We start from the raw sequence: 15,000 nt of genomic DNA, 5'->3' as shown, positions 1-15,000 counted from the left end.
CACTGGCATCAACCAGATGAGGACCCCACTGGCATCAACCAGATGAGGACCCCACTGGCATCAACCAGATGAGGGACCCCACTGGCATCAACCAGATGAGGGACCCCACTGGCATCAACCAGATGAGGGACCCCACTGGCATCAACCAGATGAAGGACCCCACTGGCATCAACCAGATGAGGGACCCCACTGGCATCAACCAGATGAGGGACCCCACTGGCATCAACCAGATGAGGGACCCCACTGGCATCAACCAGATGAAGGACCCCACTGGCATCACCCAGATGAGGACCCCACTGGCATCAACCAGATGAGGACCCCACTGGCATCAACCAGATGAGGACCCCACTGGCATCAACCAGATGAGGACCCCACTGGCATCAACCAGATGAGGACCCCACTGGCATCAACCAGATGAGGGACCCCACTGGCATCACCCAGATGAGGACCCCGCTGGCATCAACCAGATGAAGACCCCACTGGCATCACCCAGATGAGGACCCCACTGGCATCAACCAGATGAGGGACCCCACTGGCATCAACCAGATGAGGGACCCCACTGGCATCAACCAGATGAAGGTGTGAAGGTCCTGAAGTGGTCTTTGAAGGCTGCTGTTTAGAACAGAGTGAAGCTCGTCTCAGTGTCCAGAGGACAGTTATCTGGGTGACTGGTCACTGTGGGACGACGCTGCACGTTCACCGCTCTCCCTCAGCCCGCTACCTCACAATACAAACCCACAGACGGACAACCCATCTGACTACAATACAAACCCATCTGACTACAATACAAACCCATCTGACTACAATACAAACCCATCTGACTACAATACAAACCCATCTGACTACAATACAAACCCACAGACGGACAACCCATCTGACTACAATACAAACCCATCTGACTACAATACAAACCCATCTGACTACAATACAAACCCACAGACGGACAACCCATCTGACTACAATACAAACCCATCTGACTACAATACAAACCCATCTGACTACAATACAAACCCATCTGACTACAATACAAACCCACAGACGGACAACCCATCTGACTACAATACAAACCCATCTGACTACAATACAAACCCACAGACGGACAACCCATCTGACTACAATACAAACCCATCTGACTACAACACAAACCCACAGACAGACAACCCATCTGACTACAATACAAACCCATCTGACTACAATACAAACCCACAGACAAACAACACAACCCATCTGACTACAATACAAACCCACAGACGGACAACCCATCTGACTACAATACAAACCCATCTGACTACAACACAAACCCACAGACAGACAACACAAACCATCTGACTACAATACAAACCCACAGACAGACAAGCCATCTGACTACAATACAAACCCACAGACAGACAACCCATCTGACTACAATACAAACCCACAGACATACAACCCATCTGACTACAATACAAACCCACAGACAGACAAGCCATCTGACTACAATACAAACCCACAGACATACAACCCATCTGACTACAATACAAACCCACAGACTCAAGCTGAGCAGAGTGGTATGATAGTATGGCAATTGGAACACAGACTCTGTATATGACCGGGGAACAAGGCCTGGGAACAGGAATGTACAGTAAGACTCTGTATATGACCGGGGAACAAGGCCTGGGAACAGGAATGTACAGTAAGACTCTGTATATGACAGGGGAACAAGGCCTGGGAACAGGAATGTACAGTAAGACTCTGTATATGACCGGGGAACAAGGCCTGGGAACAGGAATGTACAGTAAGACTCTGTATATGACAGGGGAACAAGGCCTGGGAACAGGAATGTACAGTAAGACTCTGTATATGACAGGGGAACAAGGCCTGGGAACAGGAATGTACAGTAAGACTCTGTATATGACAGGGGAACAAGGCCTGGGAACAGGAATGTACAGTAAGACTCTGTATATGACAGGGGAACAAGGCCTGGGAACAGGAATGTACAGTAAGACTCTGTATATGACCGGGGAACAAGGCCTGGGAACAGGAATGTACAGTAAGACTCTGTATATGACAGGGGAACAAGGCCTGGGAACAGGAATGTACAGTAAGACTCTGTATATGACCGGGGAACAAGGCCTGGGAACAGGAATGTACAGTAAGACTCTGTATATGACCGGGGAACAAGGACTGGGAACAGGAATGTACAGTAAGACTCTGTATATGACAGGGGAACAAGGCCTGGGAACAGGAATGTACAGTAAGACTCTGTATATGACAGGGGAACAAGGCCTGGGAACAGGAATGTACAGTAAGACTCTGTATATGACAGGGGAACAAGGCCTGGGAACAGGAATGTACAGTAAGACTCTGTATATGACAGGGGAACAAGGCCTGGGAACAGGAATGTACAGTAAGACTCTGTATATGACAGGGGAACAAGGCCTGGGAACAGGAATGTACAGTAAGACTCTGTATATGACAGGGGAACAAGGCCTGGGAACAGGAATGTACAGTAAGACTCTGTATATGACCGGGGAACAAGGCCTGGGAACAGGAATGTACAGTAAGACTCTGTATATGACCGGGGAACAAGGCCTGGGAACAGGAATGTACAGTAAGACTCTGTATATGACAGGGGAACAAGGACCGGGAACAGGAATGTACAGTAAGACTCTGTATATGACCGGGGAACAAGGCCTGGGAACAGGAATGTACAGTAAGACTCTGTATATGACAGGGGAACAAGGACCGGGAACAGGAATGTACAGTAAGACTCTGTATATGACAGGGGAACAAGGCCTGGGAACAGGAATGTACAGTAAGACTCTGTATATGACCGGGGAACAAGGCCTGGGAACAGGAATGTACAGTAAGACTCTGTATATGACAGGGGAACAAGGCCTGGGAACAGGAATGTACAGTAAGACTCTGTATATGACAGGGGAACAAGGCCTGGGAACAGGAATGTACAGTAAGACTCTGTATATGACCGGGGAACAAGGCCTGGGAACAGGAATGTACAGTAAGACTCTGTATATGACAGGGGAACAAGGCCTGGGAACAGGAATGTACAGTAAGACTCTGTATATGACAGGGGAACAAGGCCTGGGAACAGGAATGTACAGTAAGACTCTGTATATGACCGGGGAACAAGGACCGGGAACAGGAATGTACAGTAAGACAGTGTTTGTATTCCTCCACTTGGGTTGATGGGAAAGGTGAAGGATTCCCCAGAGTCCTGCTGAACCTCTTGAATGTGAAGGACTCTGGGCCGAGCAGACGTCAGTAGGCCAGGGGGGGTTATCTCCTGGAAACACAACGATCCACCTCATGTGATTAGAAATGGACGTCTGTCAATAAGACACATTGATCCACATTTGATGTCTGGAGGAGATGGTAATGATGCCGCAGGAGACTCCAACCCACAACAGCAGGTAGAGGAATACGATCAGCAGAGTTAGGATCAGGGGCCGTGTGTATCCAGAGTTAGGATCAGGGGCCGTGTGTATCCAGAGTTAGGATCAGGGGCCATGTGTATCCAGAGTTAGGATCAGGGGCCGTGTGTATCCAGAGTTAGGATTAGGGGCCGTGTGTATCCAGAGTTAGGATTAGGGGCCGCGTGTATCCAGAGTTAGGATCAGGGGCCGTGTGTATCCAGAGTTAGGATTAGGGGCCGCGTGTATCCAGAGTTAGGATCAGGGGCCGTGTGTATCCAGAGTTAGGATTAGGGGCCGCGTGTATCCAGAGTTAGGATCAGGGGCCGCGTGTATCCAGAGTTAGGATTAGGGGCCGTGTGTATCCAGAGTTAGGATCAGGGGCCGCGTGTATCCAGAGTTAGGATTAGGGGCCGTGTGTATCCAGAGTTAGGATCAGGGGCCGCGTGTATCCAGAGTTAGGATCAGGGGCCGTGTGTATCCAGAGTTAGGATCAGGGGCCGTGTGTATCCAGAGTTAGGATCAGGGGCCGTGTGTATCCAGAGTTAGGATCAGGGGCCGTGTGTATCCAGAGTTAGGATCAGGGGCCGTGTGTATCCAGAGTTAGGATCAGGGGCCGTGTGTATCCAGAGTTAGGATCAGGGGCCGTGTGTATCCAGAGTTAGGATCAGGGGCCGTGTGTATCCAGAGTTAGGATCAGGGGCCGTGTGTATCCAGAGTTAGGATCAGGGGCCGTGTGTATCCAGAGTTAGGATCAGGGGCCGCGTGTATCCAGAGTTAGGATCAGGGGCCGCGTGTATCCAGAGTTAGGATCAGGGGCCGCGTGTATCCAGAGTTAGGATCAGGGGCCGCGTGTATCCAGAGTTAGGATCAGGGGCCGTGTGTATCCAGAGTTAGGATCAGGGGCCGTGTGTATCCAGAGTTAGGATCAGGGGCCGTGTGTATCCAGAGTTAGGATCAGGGGCCGCGTGTATCCAGAGTTAGGATCAGGGGCCGTGTGTATCCAGAGTTAGGATCAGGGGCCGTGTGTATCCAGAGTTAGGATCAGGGGCCGTGTGTATCCAGAGTTAGGATCAGGGGCCGCGTGTATCCAGAGTTAGGATCAGGGGCTGTGTGTATCCAGAGTTAGGATCAGGGGCCGTGTGTATCCAGAGTTAGGATCAGGGGCCGTGTGTATCCAGAGTTAGGATCAGGGGCCGCGTGTATCCAGAGTTAGGATCAGGGGCCGTGTGTATCCAGAGTTAGGATCAGGGGCCGTGTGTATCCAGAGTTAGGATCAGGGGCCGTGTGTATCCAGAGTTAGGATCAGGGGCCGTGTGTATCCAGAGTTAGGATCAGGGGCCGCGTGTATCAAGCGTTTCGGTGTAGGAGTGCTGATCTAGGATCAGGTCCTTCCTGCCCATATTACCTCATGTATTATGATCTTAAAGCTCTTATTCTGAGACTGTTGGTATTTGTTCTTTTGGTCGGCAGAGTTTGGTTTCTCAGGCTGTCCACAGAAGTCGAGGGTTCATTTCAGATACTTGTCTCCCAACCTCATCCGTCTCAGCAGGAAACACGAAAGGTTGTCTGCTGTTCCACTATTCCACCTCTCTCTCTGGACATGAAAGGTTGTCTGCTGCTCCACTATTCCACCTCTCTCTCTGGACATGAAAGGTTGTCTGCTGTTCCACTGTTCCACCTCTCTCTCTGGACATGAAAGGTTGTCTGTTGTTCCACTATTCCACCTGTCTCTCTGGACATGAAAGGTTGTCTGTTGTTCCACTATTCCACCACTCTCTCTGGACATGACAGGTTGTCTGTTGTTCCACTATTCCACCTCTCTCTCTGGACATGAAAGGTTGTCTGCTGCTCCACTATTCCACCTCTCTCTCTGGACATGACAGGTTGTCTGCTGCTCCACTATTCCACCTCTCTCTCTGGACATGAAAGGTTGTCTGCTGCTCCACTATTCCACCTCTCTCTCTGGACATGACAGGTTGTCTGCTGCTCCACTATTCCACCTCTCTGTTCTGTTGTGGTGGTTCCACCATGTTCAGCATGAGCTAGCCTTGAAGTTGGTTTGTACCTGTGAATCAGAGATCAATAATAACAGAATCTATACAAGCCAGGATCAATGACCCAGTCCTCTGCAGAGGTTCTCATTCAACCACGGACCCGGCCAATAACCAATTGCCATTGAGGCTGCTAATAAGGGTCCTGTTGCAGGAATTATCCCACAGAGAAGATCTGCATAGCAACAGTGGACAGACATCACAGGCCAATGTTGATTTTCAACACACTTGCATCACACACTGTAGTTAGTTACATTTACGTTTCCTTGACATGTTTTTCTAACATGTCTTTAGTTTCTTGTTCGTCTTCCCCTGATTCCACATTGTGATATGTAAAGCTATGAATGTGAATGATCCTGGTCCAATTGGAGGTGTTTAGGTGCTTTCATTGAGATATTGATTAGGTAAATAACCTTTTCTCTCTCCTCTCTCTCCCTCCCTCTCTCAGGGTTCCTGGTATCACCATCGCAACGGACATCATCTGTGGTTTCCCAGGGGAGACGGATGCTGACTTCCAGGAGACATGTGACCTGGTGAAGGAGTATCGCTTCCCCAGCCTCTTCATCAACCAGTTCTACCCCCGGCCTGGCACCCCCGCCGCCAAGATGGACCAGGTCCCCGCCCAACTGGTGAGTTAGTTACACCCCTGATTTAAGTTGATGTTTAAGTGTGTATGATCACACCACGTTGCACCACATCACACCTGGTTACATTTCATCACATATTTTACCAGAGTTCTTCTTCTTGTTTGGAGGCAGTAGAGTTTAACATGGACCAGAGTGTTTGGAGGCAGTAGAGTTTAACATGGACCAGAGTGTTTGGAGAGAATATAGTTTAACATGGACCAGATTGTTTGGAGGCAGTAGAGTTTAACATGGACCAGAGTGTTTGGAGGCAGTAGAGTTTAACATGGACCAGAGTGTTTGGAGGCAGTAGAGTTTAACATGGACCAGATTGTTTGGAGGCAGTAGAGTTTAACATGGACCAGAGTGTTTGGAGGCAGTAGAGTTTAACATGGACCAGAGTGTTTGGAGGCAGTAGAGTTTAACATGGACCAGAGTGTTTGGAGGCAGTAGAGTTTAACATGGACCAGAGTGTTTGGAGAGAATAGAGTTTAACATGGACCAGAGTGTTTGGAGGCAGTAGAGTTTAACATGGACCAGAGTGTTTGGAGGCAGTAGAGTTTAACGTGGACCAGAGTGTTTGGAGGCAGTAGAGTTTAACGTGGACCAGAGTGTTTGGAGGCAGTAGAGTTTAACATGGACCAGAGTGTTTGGAGGCAGTAGAGTTTAACATGGACCAGAGTGTTTGGAGGCAGTAGAGTTTAACATGGACCAGAGTGTTTGGAGGCAGTAGAGTTTAACGTGGACCAGAGTGTTTGGAGGCAGTAGAGTTTAACGTGGACCAGAGTGTTTGGAGGCAGTAGAGTTTAACATGGACCAGAGTGTTTGGAGGCAGTAGAGTTTAACATGGACCAGAGTGTTTGGAGGCAGTAGAGTTTAACATGGACCAGAGTGTTTGGAGGCAGTAGAGTTTAACATGGACCAGAGCGTTTGGAGGCAGTAGAGTTTAACGTGGACCGGAGTGTTTGGAGGCAGTAGAGTTTAACATGGACCAGAGTGTTTGGAGGCAGTAGAGTTTAACATGGACCGGAGTGTTTGGAGGCAGGAGAGTTTAACATGGACCAGAGTGTTTGGAGGCAGTAGAGTTTAACATGGACCAGAGGGTTTGGAGGCAGTAGAGTTTAACATGGACCAGAGCGTTTGGAGGCAGTAGAGTTTAACGTGGACCAGAGTGTTTGGAGGCAGTAGAGTTTAACATGGACCAGAGTGTTTGGAGGCAGTAGAGTTTAACATGGACCGGAGTGTTTGGAGGCAGGAGAGTTTAACATGGACCAGAGTGTTTGGAGGCAGTAGAGTTTAACATGGACCAGAGTGTTTGGAGGCTGTAGAGTTTAACATGGACCAGAGTGTTTGGAGGCAGTAGAGTTTAACATGGCCCAGAGTGTTTGGAGAGAATAGAGTTTAACATGGACCAGAGTGTTTGGAGGCAGTAGAGTTTAACATGGACCAGAGTGTTTGGAGGCTGTAGAGTTTAACATGGACCAGAGGGTATGGAGAGAATAGAGTTTAACATGGACCAGAGTGTTTGGAGGCAGTAGAGTTTAACATGGACCAGAGCGTTTGGAGGCAGTAGAGTTTAACATGGACTAGAGTGTTTGGAGGCAGTAGAGTTTAACGTGGACCAGAGCGTTTGGAGGCAGTAGAGTTTAAAGTGGACCAGAGTGTTTGGAGGCAGTAGAGTTTAACGTGGACCAGAGTGTTTGGAGAGAATAGAGTTTAACATGGACCAGAGTGTTTGGAGAGAATAGAGTTTAACATGGACCAGAGTGTTTGGAGGCAGTAGAGTTTAACATGGACCAGAGTGTTTGGAGGCAGTAGATTTTAACATGGACCAGAGTGTTTGGAGGCAGTAGAGTTTAACATGGACCAGAGTGTTTGGAGAGAATAGAGTTTAACATGGACCAGAGTGTTTGGAGAGAATAGAGTTTAACATGGACCAGAGTGTTTGGAGAGAATAGAGTTTAACATGGACCAGAGTGTTTGGAGGCAGTAGAGTTTAACATGGACCAGAGTGTTTGGAGGCAGTAGAGTTTAACATGGACCAGAGTGTTTGGAGGCAGTAGAGTTTAACATGGACCAGAGTGTTTGGAGGCAGTAGAGTTTAACATGGACCAGAGTGTTTGGAGGCAGTATAGTTTAACATGGACCAGAGTGTTTGGAGGCAGTAGAGTTTAACATGGACCAGAGTGTTTGGAGGCAGTAGAGTTTAACATGGAGCAGAGTGTTTGGAGGCAGTATAGTTTAACATGGACCAGAGGGTTTGGAGGCAGTAGAGTTTAACATGGACCAGAGCGTTTGGAGGCAGTAGAGTTTAACATGGACCAGAGTGTTTGGAGGCAGTAGAGTTTAACATGGACCAGAGTGTTTGGAGGCAGTAGAGTTTAACATGGACCAGAGTGTTTGGAGGCAGTAGAGTTTAACATGGACCAGAGTGTTTGGAGGCAGTAGAGTTTAACATGGACCAGAGTGTTTGGAGAGAATAGAGTTTAACATGGACCAGAGTGTTTGGAGGCAGTAGAGTTTAACATGGACCAGAGTGTTTGGAGGCAGTAGAGTTTAACATGGACCAGAGTGTTTGGAGGCAGTAGAGTTTAACATGGACCAGAGTGTTTGGAGGCAGTAGATTTTAACGTGGACCAGAGTGTTTGGAGAGAATATAGTTTAACATGGACCAGATTGTTTGGAGGCAGTAGAGTTTAACATGGACCAGAGTGTTTGGAGGCAGTAGAGTTTAACATGGACCAGAGTGTTTGGAGGCAGTAGAGTTTAACATGGACCAGATTGTTTGGAGGCAGTAGAGTTTAACATGGACCAGAGTGTTTGGAGGCAGTAGAGTTTAACATGGACCAGAGTGTTTGGAGGCAGTAGAGTTTAACATGGACCAGAGTGTTTGGAGGCAGTAGAGTTTAACATGGACCAGAGTGTTTGGAGAGAATAGAGTTTAACATGGACCAGAGTGTTTGGAGGCAGTAGAGTTTAACATGGACCAGAGTGTTTGGAGGCAGTAGAGTTTAACGTGGACCAGAGTGTTTGGAGGCAGTAGAGTTTAACATGGACCAGAGTGTTTGGAGGCAGTAGAGTTTAACATGGACCAGAGTGTTTGGAGGCAGTAGAGTTTAACATGGACCAGAGTGTTTGGAGGCAGTAGAGTTTAACGTGGACCAGAGTGTTTGGAGGCAGTAGAGTTTAACGTGGACCAGAGTGTTTGGAGGCAGTAGAGTTTAACATGGACCAGAGTGTTTGGAGGCAGTAGAGTTTAACATGGACCAGAGTGTTTGGAGGCAGTAGAGTTTAACGTGGACCAGAGTGTTTGGAGGCAGTAGAGTTTAACGTGGACCAGAGCGTTTGGAGGCAGTAGAGTTTAACATGGACCGGAGTGTTTGGAGGCAGTAGAGTTTAACATGGACCAGAGTGTTTGGAGGCAGTAGAGTTTAACATGGACCGGAGTGTTTGGAGGCAGGAGAGTTTAACATGGACCAGAGCGTTTGGAGGCAGTAGAGTTTAACGTGGACCGGAGTGTTTGGAGGCAGTAGAGTTTAACATGGACCAGAGCGTTTGGAGGCAGTAGAGTTTAACGTGGACCGGAGTGTTTGGAGGCAGGAGAGTTTAACATGGACCAGAGTGTTTGGAGGCAGTAGAGTTTAACATGGACCAGAGGGTTTGGAGGCAGGAGAGTTTAACATGGACCAGAGTGTTTGGAGGCAGTAGAGTTTAACGTGGACCAGAGTGTTTGGAGGCTGTAGAGTTTAACATGGACCAGAGTGTTTGGAGGCAGTAGAGTTTAACATGGACCGGAGTGTTTGGAGAGATAGAGTTTAACATGGACCAGAGTGTTTGGAGGCAGTAGAGTTTAACATGGACCAGAGTGTTTGGAGGCTGTAGAGTTTAACATGGACCAGAGGGTATGGAGAGAATAGAGTTTAACATGGACCAGAGTGTTTGGAGGCAGTAGAGTTTAACATGGACCAGAGCGTTTGGAGAGAATATAGTTTAACATGGACCAGAGTGTTTGGAGGCAGTAGAGTTTAACATGGACCAGAGTGTTTGGAGGCAGTAGAGTTTAACATGGACTAGAGTGTTTGGAGGCAGTAGAGTTTAACGTGGACCAGAGCGTTTGGAGGCAGTAGAGTTTAAAGTGGACCAGAGTGTTTGGAGGCAGTAGAGTTTAACGTGGACCAGAGTGTTTGGAGAGAATAGAGTTTAACATGGACCAGAGTGTTTGGAGAGAATAGAGTTTAACATGGACCAGAGTGTTTGGAGGCAGTAGAGTTTAACATGGACCAGAGTGTTTGGAGGCAGTAGATTTTAACATGGACCAGAGTGTTTGGAGGCAGTAGAGTTTAACATGGACCAGAGTGTTTGGAGAGAATAGAGTTTAACATGGACCAGAGTGTTTGGAGAGAATAGAGTTTAACATGGACCAGAGTGTTTGGAGAGAATAGAGTTTAACATGGAGCAGAGTGTTTGGAGGCAGTAGAGTTTAACATGGACCAGAGTGTTTGGAGGCAGTAGAGTTTAACATGGACCAGAGTGTTTGGAGGCAGTAGAGTTTAACATGGACCAGAGTGTTTGGAGGCAGTAGAGTTTAACATGGACCAGAGTGTTTGGAGGCAGTATAGTTTAACATGGACCAGAGTGTTTGGAGGCAGTAGAGTTTAACATGGACCAGAGTGTTTGGAGGCAGTAGAGTTTAACATGGACCAGAGTGTTTGGAGGCAGTATAGTTTAACATGGACCAGAGGGTTTGGAGGCAGTAGAGTTTAACATGGACCAGAGCGTTTGGAGGCAGTAGAGTTTAACATGGACCAGAGTGTTTGGAGGCAGTAGAGTTTAACATGGACCAGAGTGTTTGGAGGCAGTAGAGTTTAACATGGACCAGAGTGTTTGGAGGCAGTAGAGTTTAACATGGACCAGAGTGTTTGGAGGCAGTAGAGTTTAACATGGACCAGAGTGTTTGGAGAGAATAGAGTTTAACATGGACCAGAGTGTTTGGAGGCAGTAGAGTTTAACATGGACCAGAGTGTTTGGAGGCAGTAGAGTTTAACATGGACCAGAGTGTTTGGAGGCAGTAGAGTTTAACATGGACCAGAGTGTTTGGAGGCAGTAGATTTTAACGTGGACCAGAGTGTTTGGAGAGAATAGAGTTTAACATGGACCAGAGTGTTTGGAGAGAATAGAGTTTAACATGGACCAGAGTGTTTGGAGGCAGTAGAGTTTAACATGGACCAGAGTGTTTGGAGGCAGTAGAGTTTAACATGGACCAGAGTGTTTGGAGGCAGTAGAGTTTAACATGGACCAGAGTGTTTGGAGAGAATATAGTTTAACATGGACCAGAGTGTTTGGAGGCAGTAGAGTTTAACATGGACCAGAGTGTTTGGAGGCAGGAGAGTTTAACATGGACCAGGGTGTTTGGAGGCAGTAGAGTTTAACATGGACCAGAGTGTTTGGAGGCTGTAGAGTTTAACATGGACCAGAGTGTTTGGAGGCTGTAGAGTTTAACATGGACCAGAGTGTTTGGAGAGAATAGAGTTTAACATGGACCAGAGTGTTTGGAGGCAGTAGAGTTTAACATGGACCAGAGTGTTTGGAGGCTGTAGAGGTTAACATGGACCAGAGGGTTTGGAGAGAATAGAGTTTAACATGGACCAGAGTGTTTGGAGGCAGTAGAGTTTAACATGGACCAGAGTGTTTGGAGAGAATAGAGTTTAACATGGACCAGAGTGTTTGGAGAGAATAGAGTTTAACATGGACCAGAGTGTTTGGAGGCAGGAGAGTTTAACATGGACCAGAGTGTTTGGAGAGAATAGAGTTTAACATGGACCAGAGTGTTTGGAGAGAATAGAGTTTAACATGGACCAGAGTGTTTGGAGAGAATAGAGTTTAACATGGACCAGAGTGTTTGGAGAGAATAGAGTTTAACATGGACCAGAGTGTTTGGAGGCAGTAGAGTTTAACATGGACCAGAGTGTTTGGAGGCAGTAGAGTTGAACATGGACCAGAGTGTTTGGAGGCAGTAGAGTTTAACATGGACCAGAGTGTTTGGAGAGAATATAGTTTAACATGGACCAGAGTGTTTGGAGGCAGTAGAGTTTAACATGGACCAGAGTGTTTGGAGGCAGGAGAGTTTAACATGGACCAGGGTGTTTGGAGGCAGTAGAGTTTAACATGGACCAGAGTGTTTGGAGGCTGTAGAGTTTAACATGGACCAGAGTGTTTGGAGGCTGTAGAGTTTAACATGGACCAGAGTGTTTGGAGAGAATAGAGTTTAACATGGACCAGAGTGTTTGGATGCAGTAGAGTTTAACATGGACCAGAGTGTTTGGAGGCTGTAGAGGTTAACATGGACCAGAGGGTTTGGAGAGAATAGAGTTTAACATGGACCAGAGTGTTTGGAGGCAGTAGAGTTTAACATGGACCAGAGTGTTTGGAGGCTGTAGAGGTTAACATGGACCAGAGGGTTTGGAGAGAATAGAGTTTAACATGGACCAGAGTGTTTGGAGGCAGTAGAGTTTAACATGGACCAGAGTGTTTGGAGAGAATAGAGTTTAACATGGACCAGAGTGTTTGGAGAGAATAGAGTTTAACATGGACCAGAGTCTTTGGAGGCAGGAGAGTTTAACATGGACCAGAGTGTTTGGAGAGAATAGAGCTTAACATGGACCAGAGTGTTTGGAGGCAGTAGAGTTTAACGTGGACCAGAGTGTTTGGAGGCAGTAGAGTTTAACATGGACCAGAGTGTTTGGAGAGAATAGAGTTTAACATGAACCAGAGTGTTTGGAGAGAATAGAGTTTAACATGGACCAGAGTGTTTGGAGGCAGGAGAGTTTAACATGGATCAGAGTGTTTGGAGGAGGTAGAGTTTCAGTACAGTAGTATGAGATGAGCAGGGCTGAGTGGAACAGGGTTCTAGCAGTATGTTTGGGGGTATCAGTTAGAGAAAGGCACAGAGTCACTCAGTTTAGTCAGTAGTTATTCAGGGTGTAAGAGAATTTGTGATTCTGTGCAGTCCGACTGCAATTTGATTCATCTTAAACACACACAGGGATACTGGCAGACCTGTCTGGATAAAGGCCTACACATCAGGCCTCACTCAACATCAGTGGTATGTCCCAAATGGCCCTATAATTCCCTATTATAGTGCACTACCCGATGGGCCCTGGTCAAAGGTAGTGCACTATATAGGTAATGGGGTGCCATTTGTGTCAGAGCCTCAGGCCCAGGCTCAGCTCTGTTTGTACAGGTGTTTCAACCCATTTCACATGTGGGACTACATCAAGGCCTGTTATAATGGCTCAGTGTCGGGCTAAACCACAAGCTGGGGCTCTGCTAATGAGACTACAGATGGCAGAAGACGTTGGGATCAATTCCATTTCAGTTTAGTCAATTCAGGAGATTAACAGCAATTCCATTGAGGGAAAATGAAAGAGACTGACTTGAAATGGAACCAGCCCCCACCCACTACTGCCAGTGACATGTCTGAAAGGACGCCAGCCTAAACTCAGCCACCTCATCGTATTATCATAACTACTATATCGACACGAGACATTAAGGCTGTATTATTGCCTGGATGTTTCCGATGACGATGGGCTTGATTCACCCAGCTGTCAGACCTAATAAATAGTCGAGCAGGAGATGTATTTAAACGTCTTTTAGTACGTCTGATTCTGAATATTTAATATTTTGGAAGTTTGTGTCTCTTATCAAGGAAAAAAACAGGACTAAAAGTTCTCCCTCTCGTCATCTGAACATAAAAAAATCCTGTTCCAATTATGTCAAGAACATGTCCTGTGAATATTATATGTCCTGGAGTGTTTTATACCACACTGGATTAGCACATTCAGAGAGACTGGAGTTCTCCTCTCTCTTAATATCTCCCTCTCTCTCTGTGTGTGTGTGTGTGTGTGTGTGTGTGTGTGTGTGTGTGTGTGTGTGTGTGTGTGTGTGAAATCTCTCTCTCTCTCAGCATTAATGGTAATTAATACAGATCTGTTTGTGAAATGAGCCATTCGTTTCCCTCAGACTGAATTCTACCACTATGAGTAATTCAGCTGTAGTACTAGTCAGTCGGTTCATTTCAACGAGACATTTCTCATTTCTCATATTTTTATCTGTCTTCAATTGCAGCATTTTTTTGTTGTTGTCTGTTTTATATCCTTAAATCCATCAAGAGAAAATAGGATATTGGCTTTTTATGTATTTATGTTTCAATTTCATCATTCATTATTGACAATGCAAATGTGTATTCTGAGAAGTTTCCACATCATGTTCAATATTAATGAACAGGAACTCTGGAGCTCTGTCAGAGTGACCAATAACAATTATTTTCAACATTTGCTATCATTGTTTGAAACTGTGGCAGGATCAATACCGTAGAAATATAATCCATTGAATGGGTTTGGAACCTCTAATCCTGTCAATTTGAATGGGTTTGGAACCTCTAATCCTGTCAATTTGAATGGGCTTGGAACCTCTAATCCTGTCAATTTGAATGGGTTTGGAACCTCTAATCCTGTCAATTTGAATGGGCTTGGAACCTCTAATCCCGTCAATTCGAACGGGCTTGGAACCTCTAATCCTGTCAATTCGAACGGGTTTGGAACCTCTAATCCTGTCAATTTGAACGGGTTTGGAACCTCTAATCCTGTCAATTTGAATGGGCTTGGAACCTCTAATCCTGTCAATTTGAATGGGCTTGGAACCTCTAATCCTGTCAATTTGAATTGGCTTGGAACCTCTAATCCTGTCAAATTGAATGGGCTTGGAACCTCTAATCCTGTCAATTTGAATGGGGCGGCCAGTTCTATGGATTCTTTCTATACTAAATACACTCCAGTGAAGTGTACCAAACCATTACTGAAGGCCACAAGGTCTAAACAGGACTTTAACCAGGACCAGCTCATCTGTGGTTTAACC

The 15,000-nt window shown here is 46.6% G+C and overlaps 1 protein-coding gene across 1 annotated transcript in view; it reads left to right on the top strand.

Annotated features, from left to right (window-relative positions):
• The window catches only part of LOC106597444 (threonylcarbamoyladenosine tRNA methylthiotransferase-like), a 797,175-nt gene that overhangs the window by 590,004 nt on the left and 192,171 nt on the right, over positions 1-15,000 (top strand). Inside the window, 1 exon segment of the mRNA XM_045696608.1 lies at positions 5,913-6,093. Coding sequence (XP_045552564.1) covers positions 5,913-6,093 — 181 coding nt within the window.

Source organism: Salmo salar, chromosome ssa02, assembly GCF_905237065.1.
Source record: "Salmo salar chromosome ssa02, Ssal_v3.1, whole genome shotgun sequence".
Classification (NCBI taxonomy): Eukaryota; Metazoa; Chordata; class Actinopteri; order Salmoniformes; family Salmonidae; genus Salmo; species Salmo salar.
The sequence above is the reverse complement of the archived record's forward strand: the minus strand, read 5'-3'. Positions and strand labels throughout refer to the sequence as shown.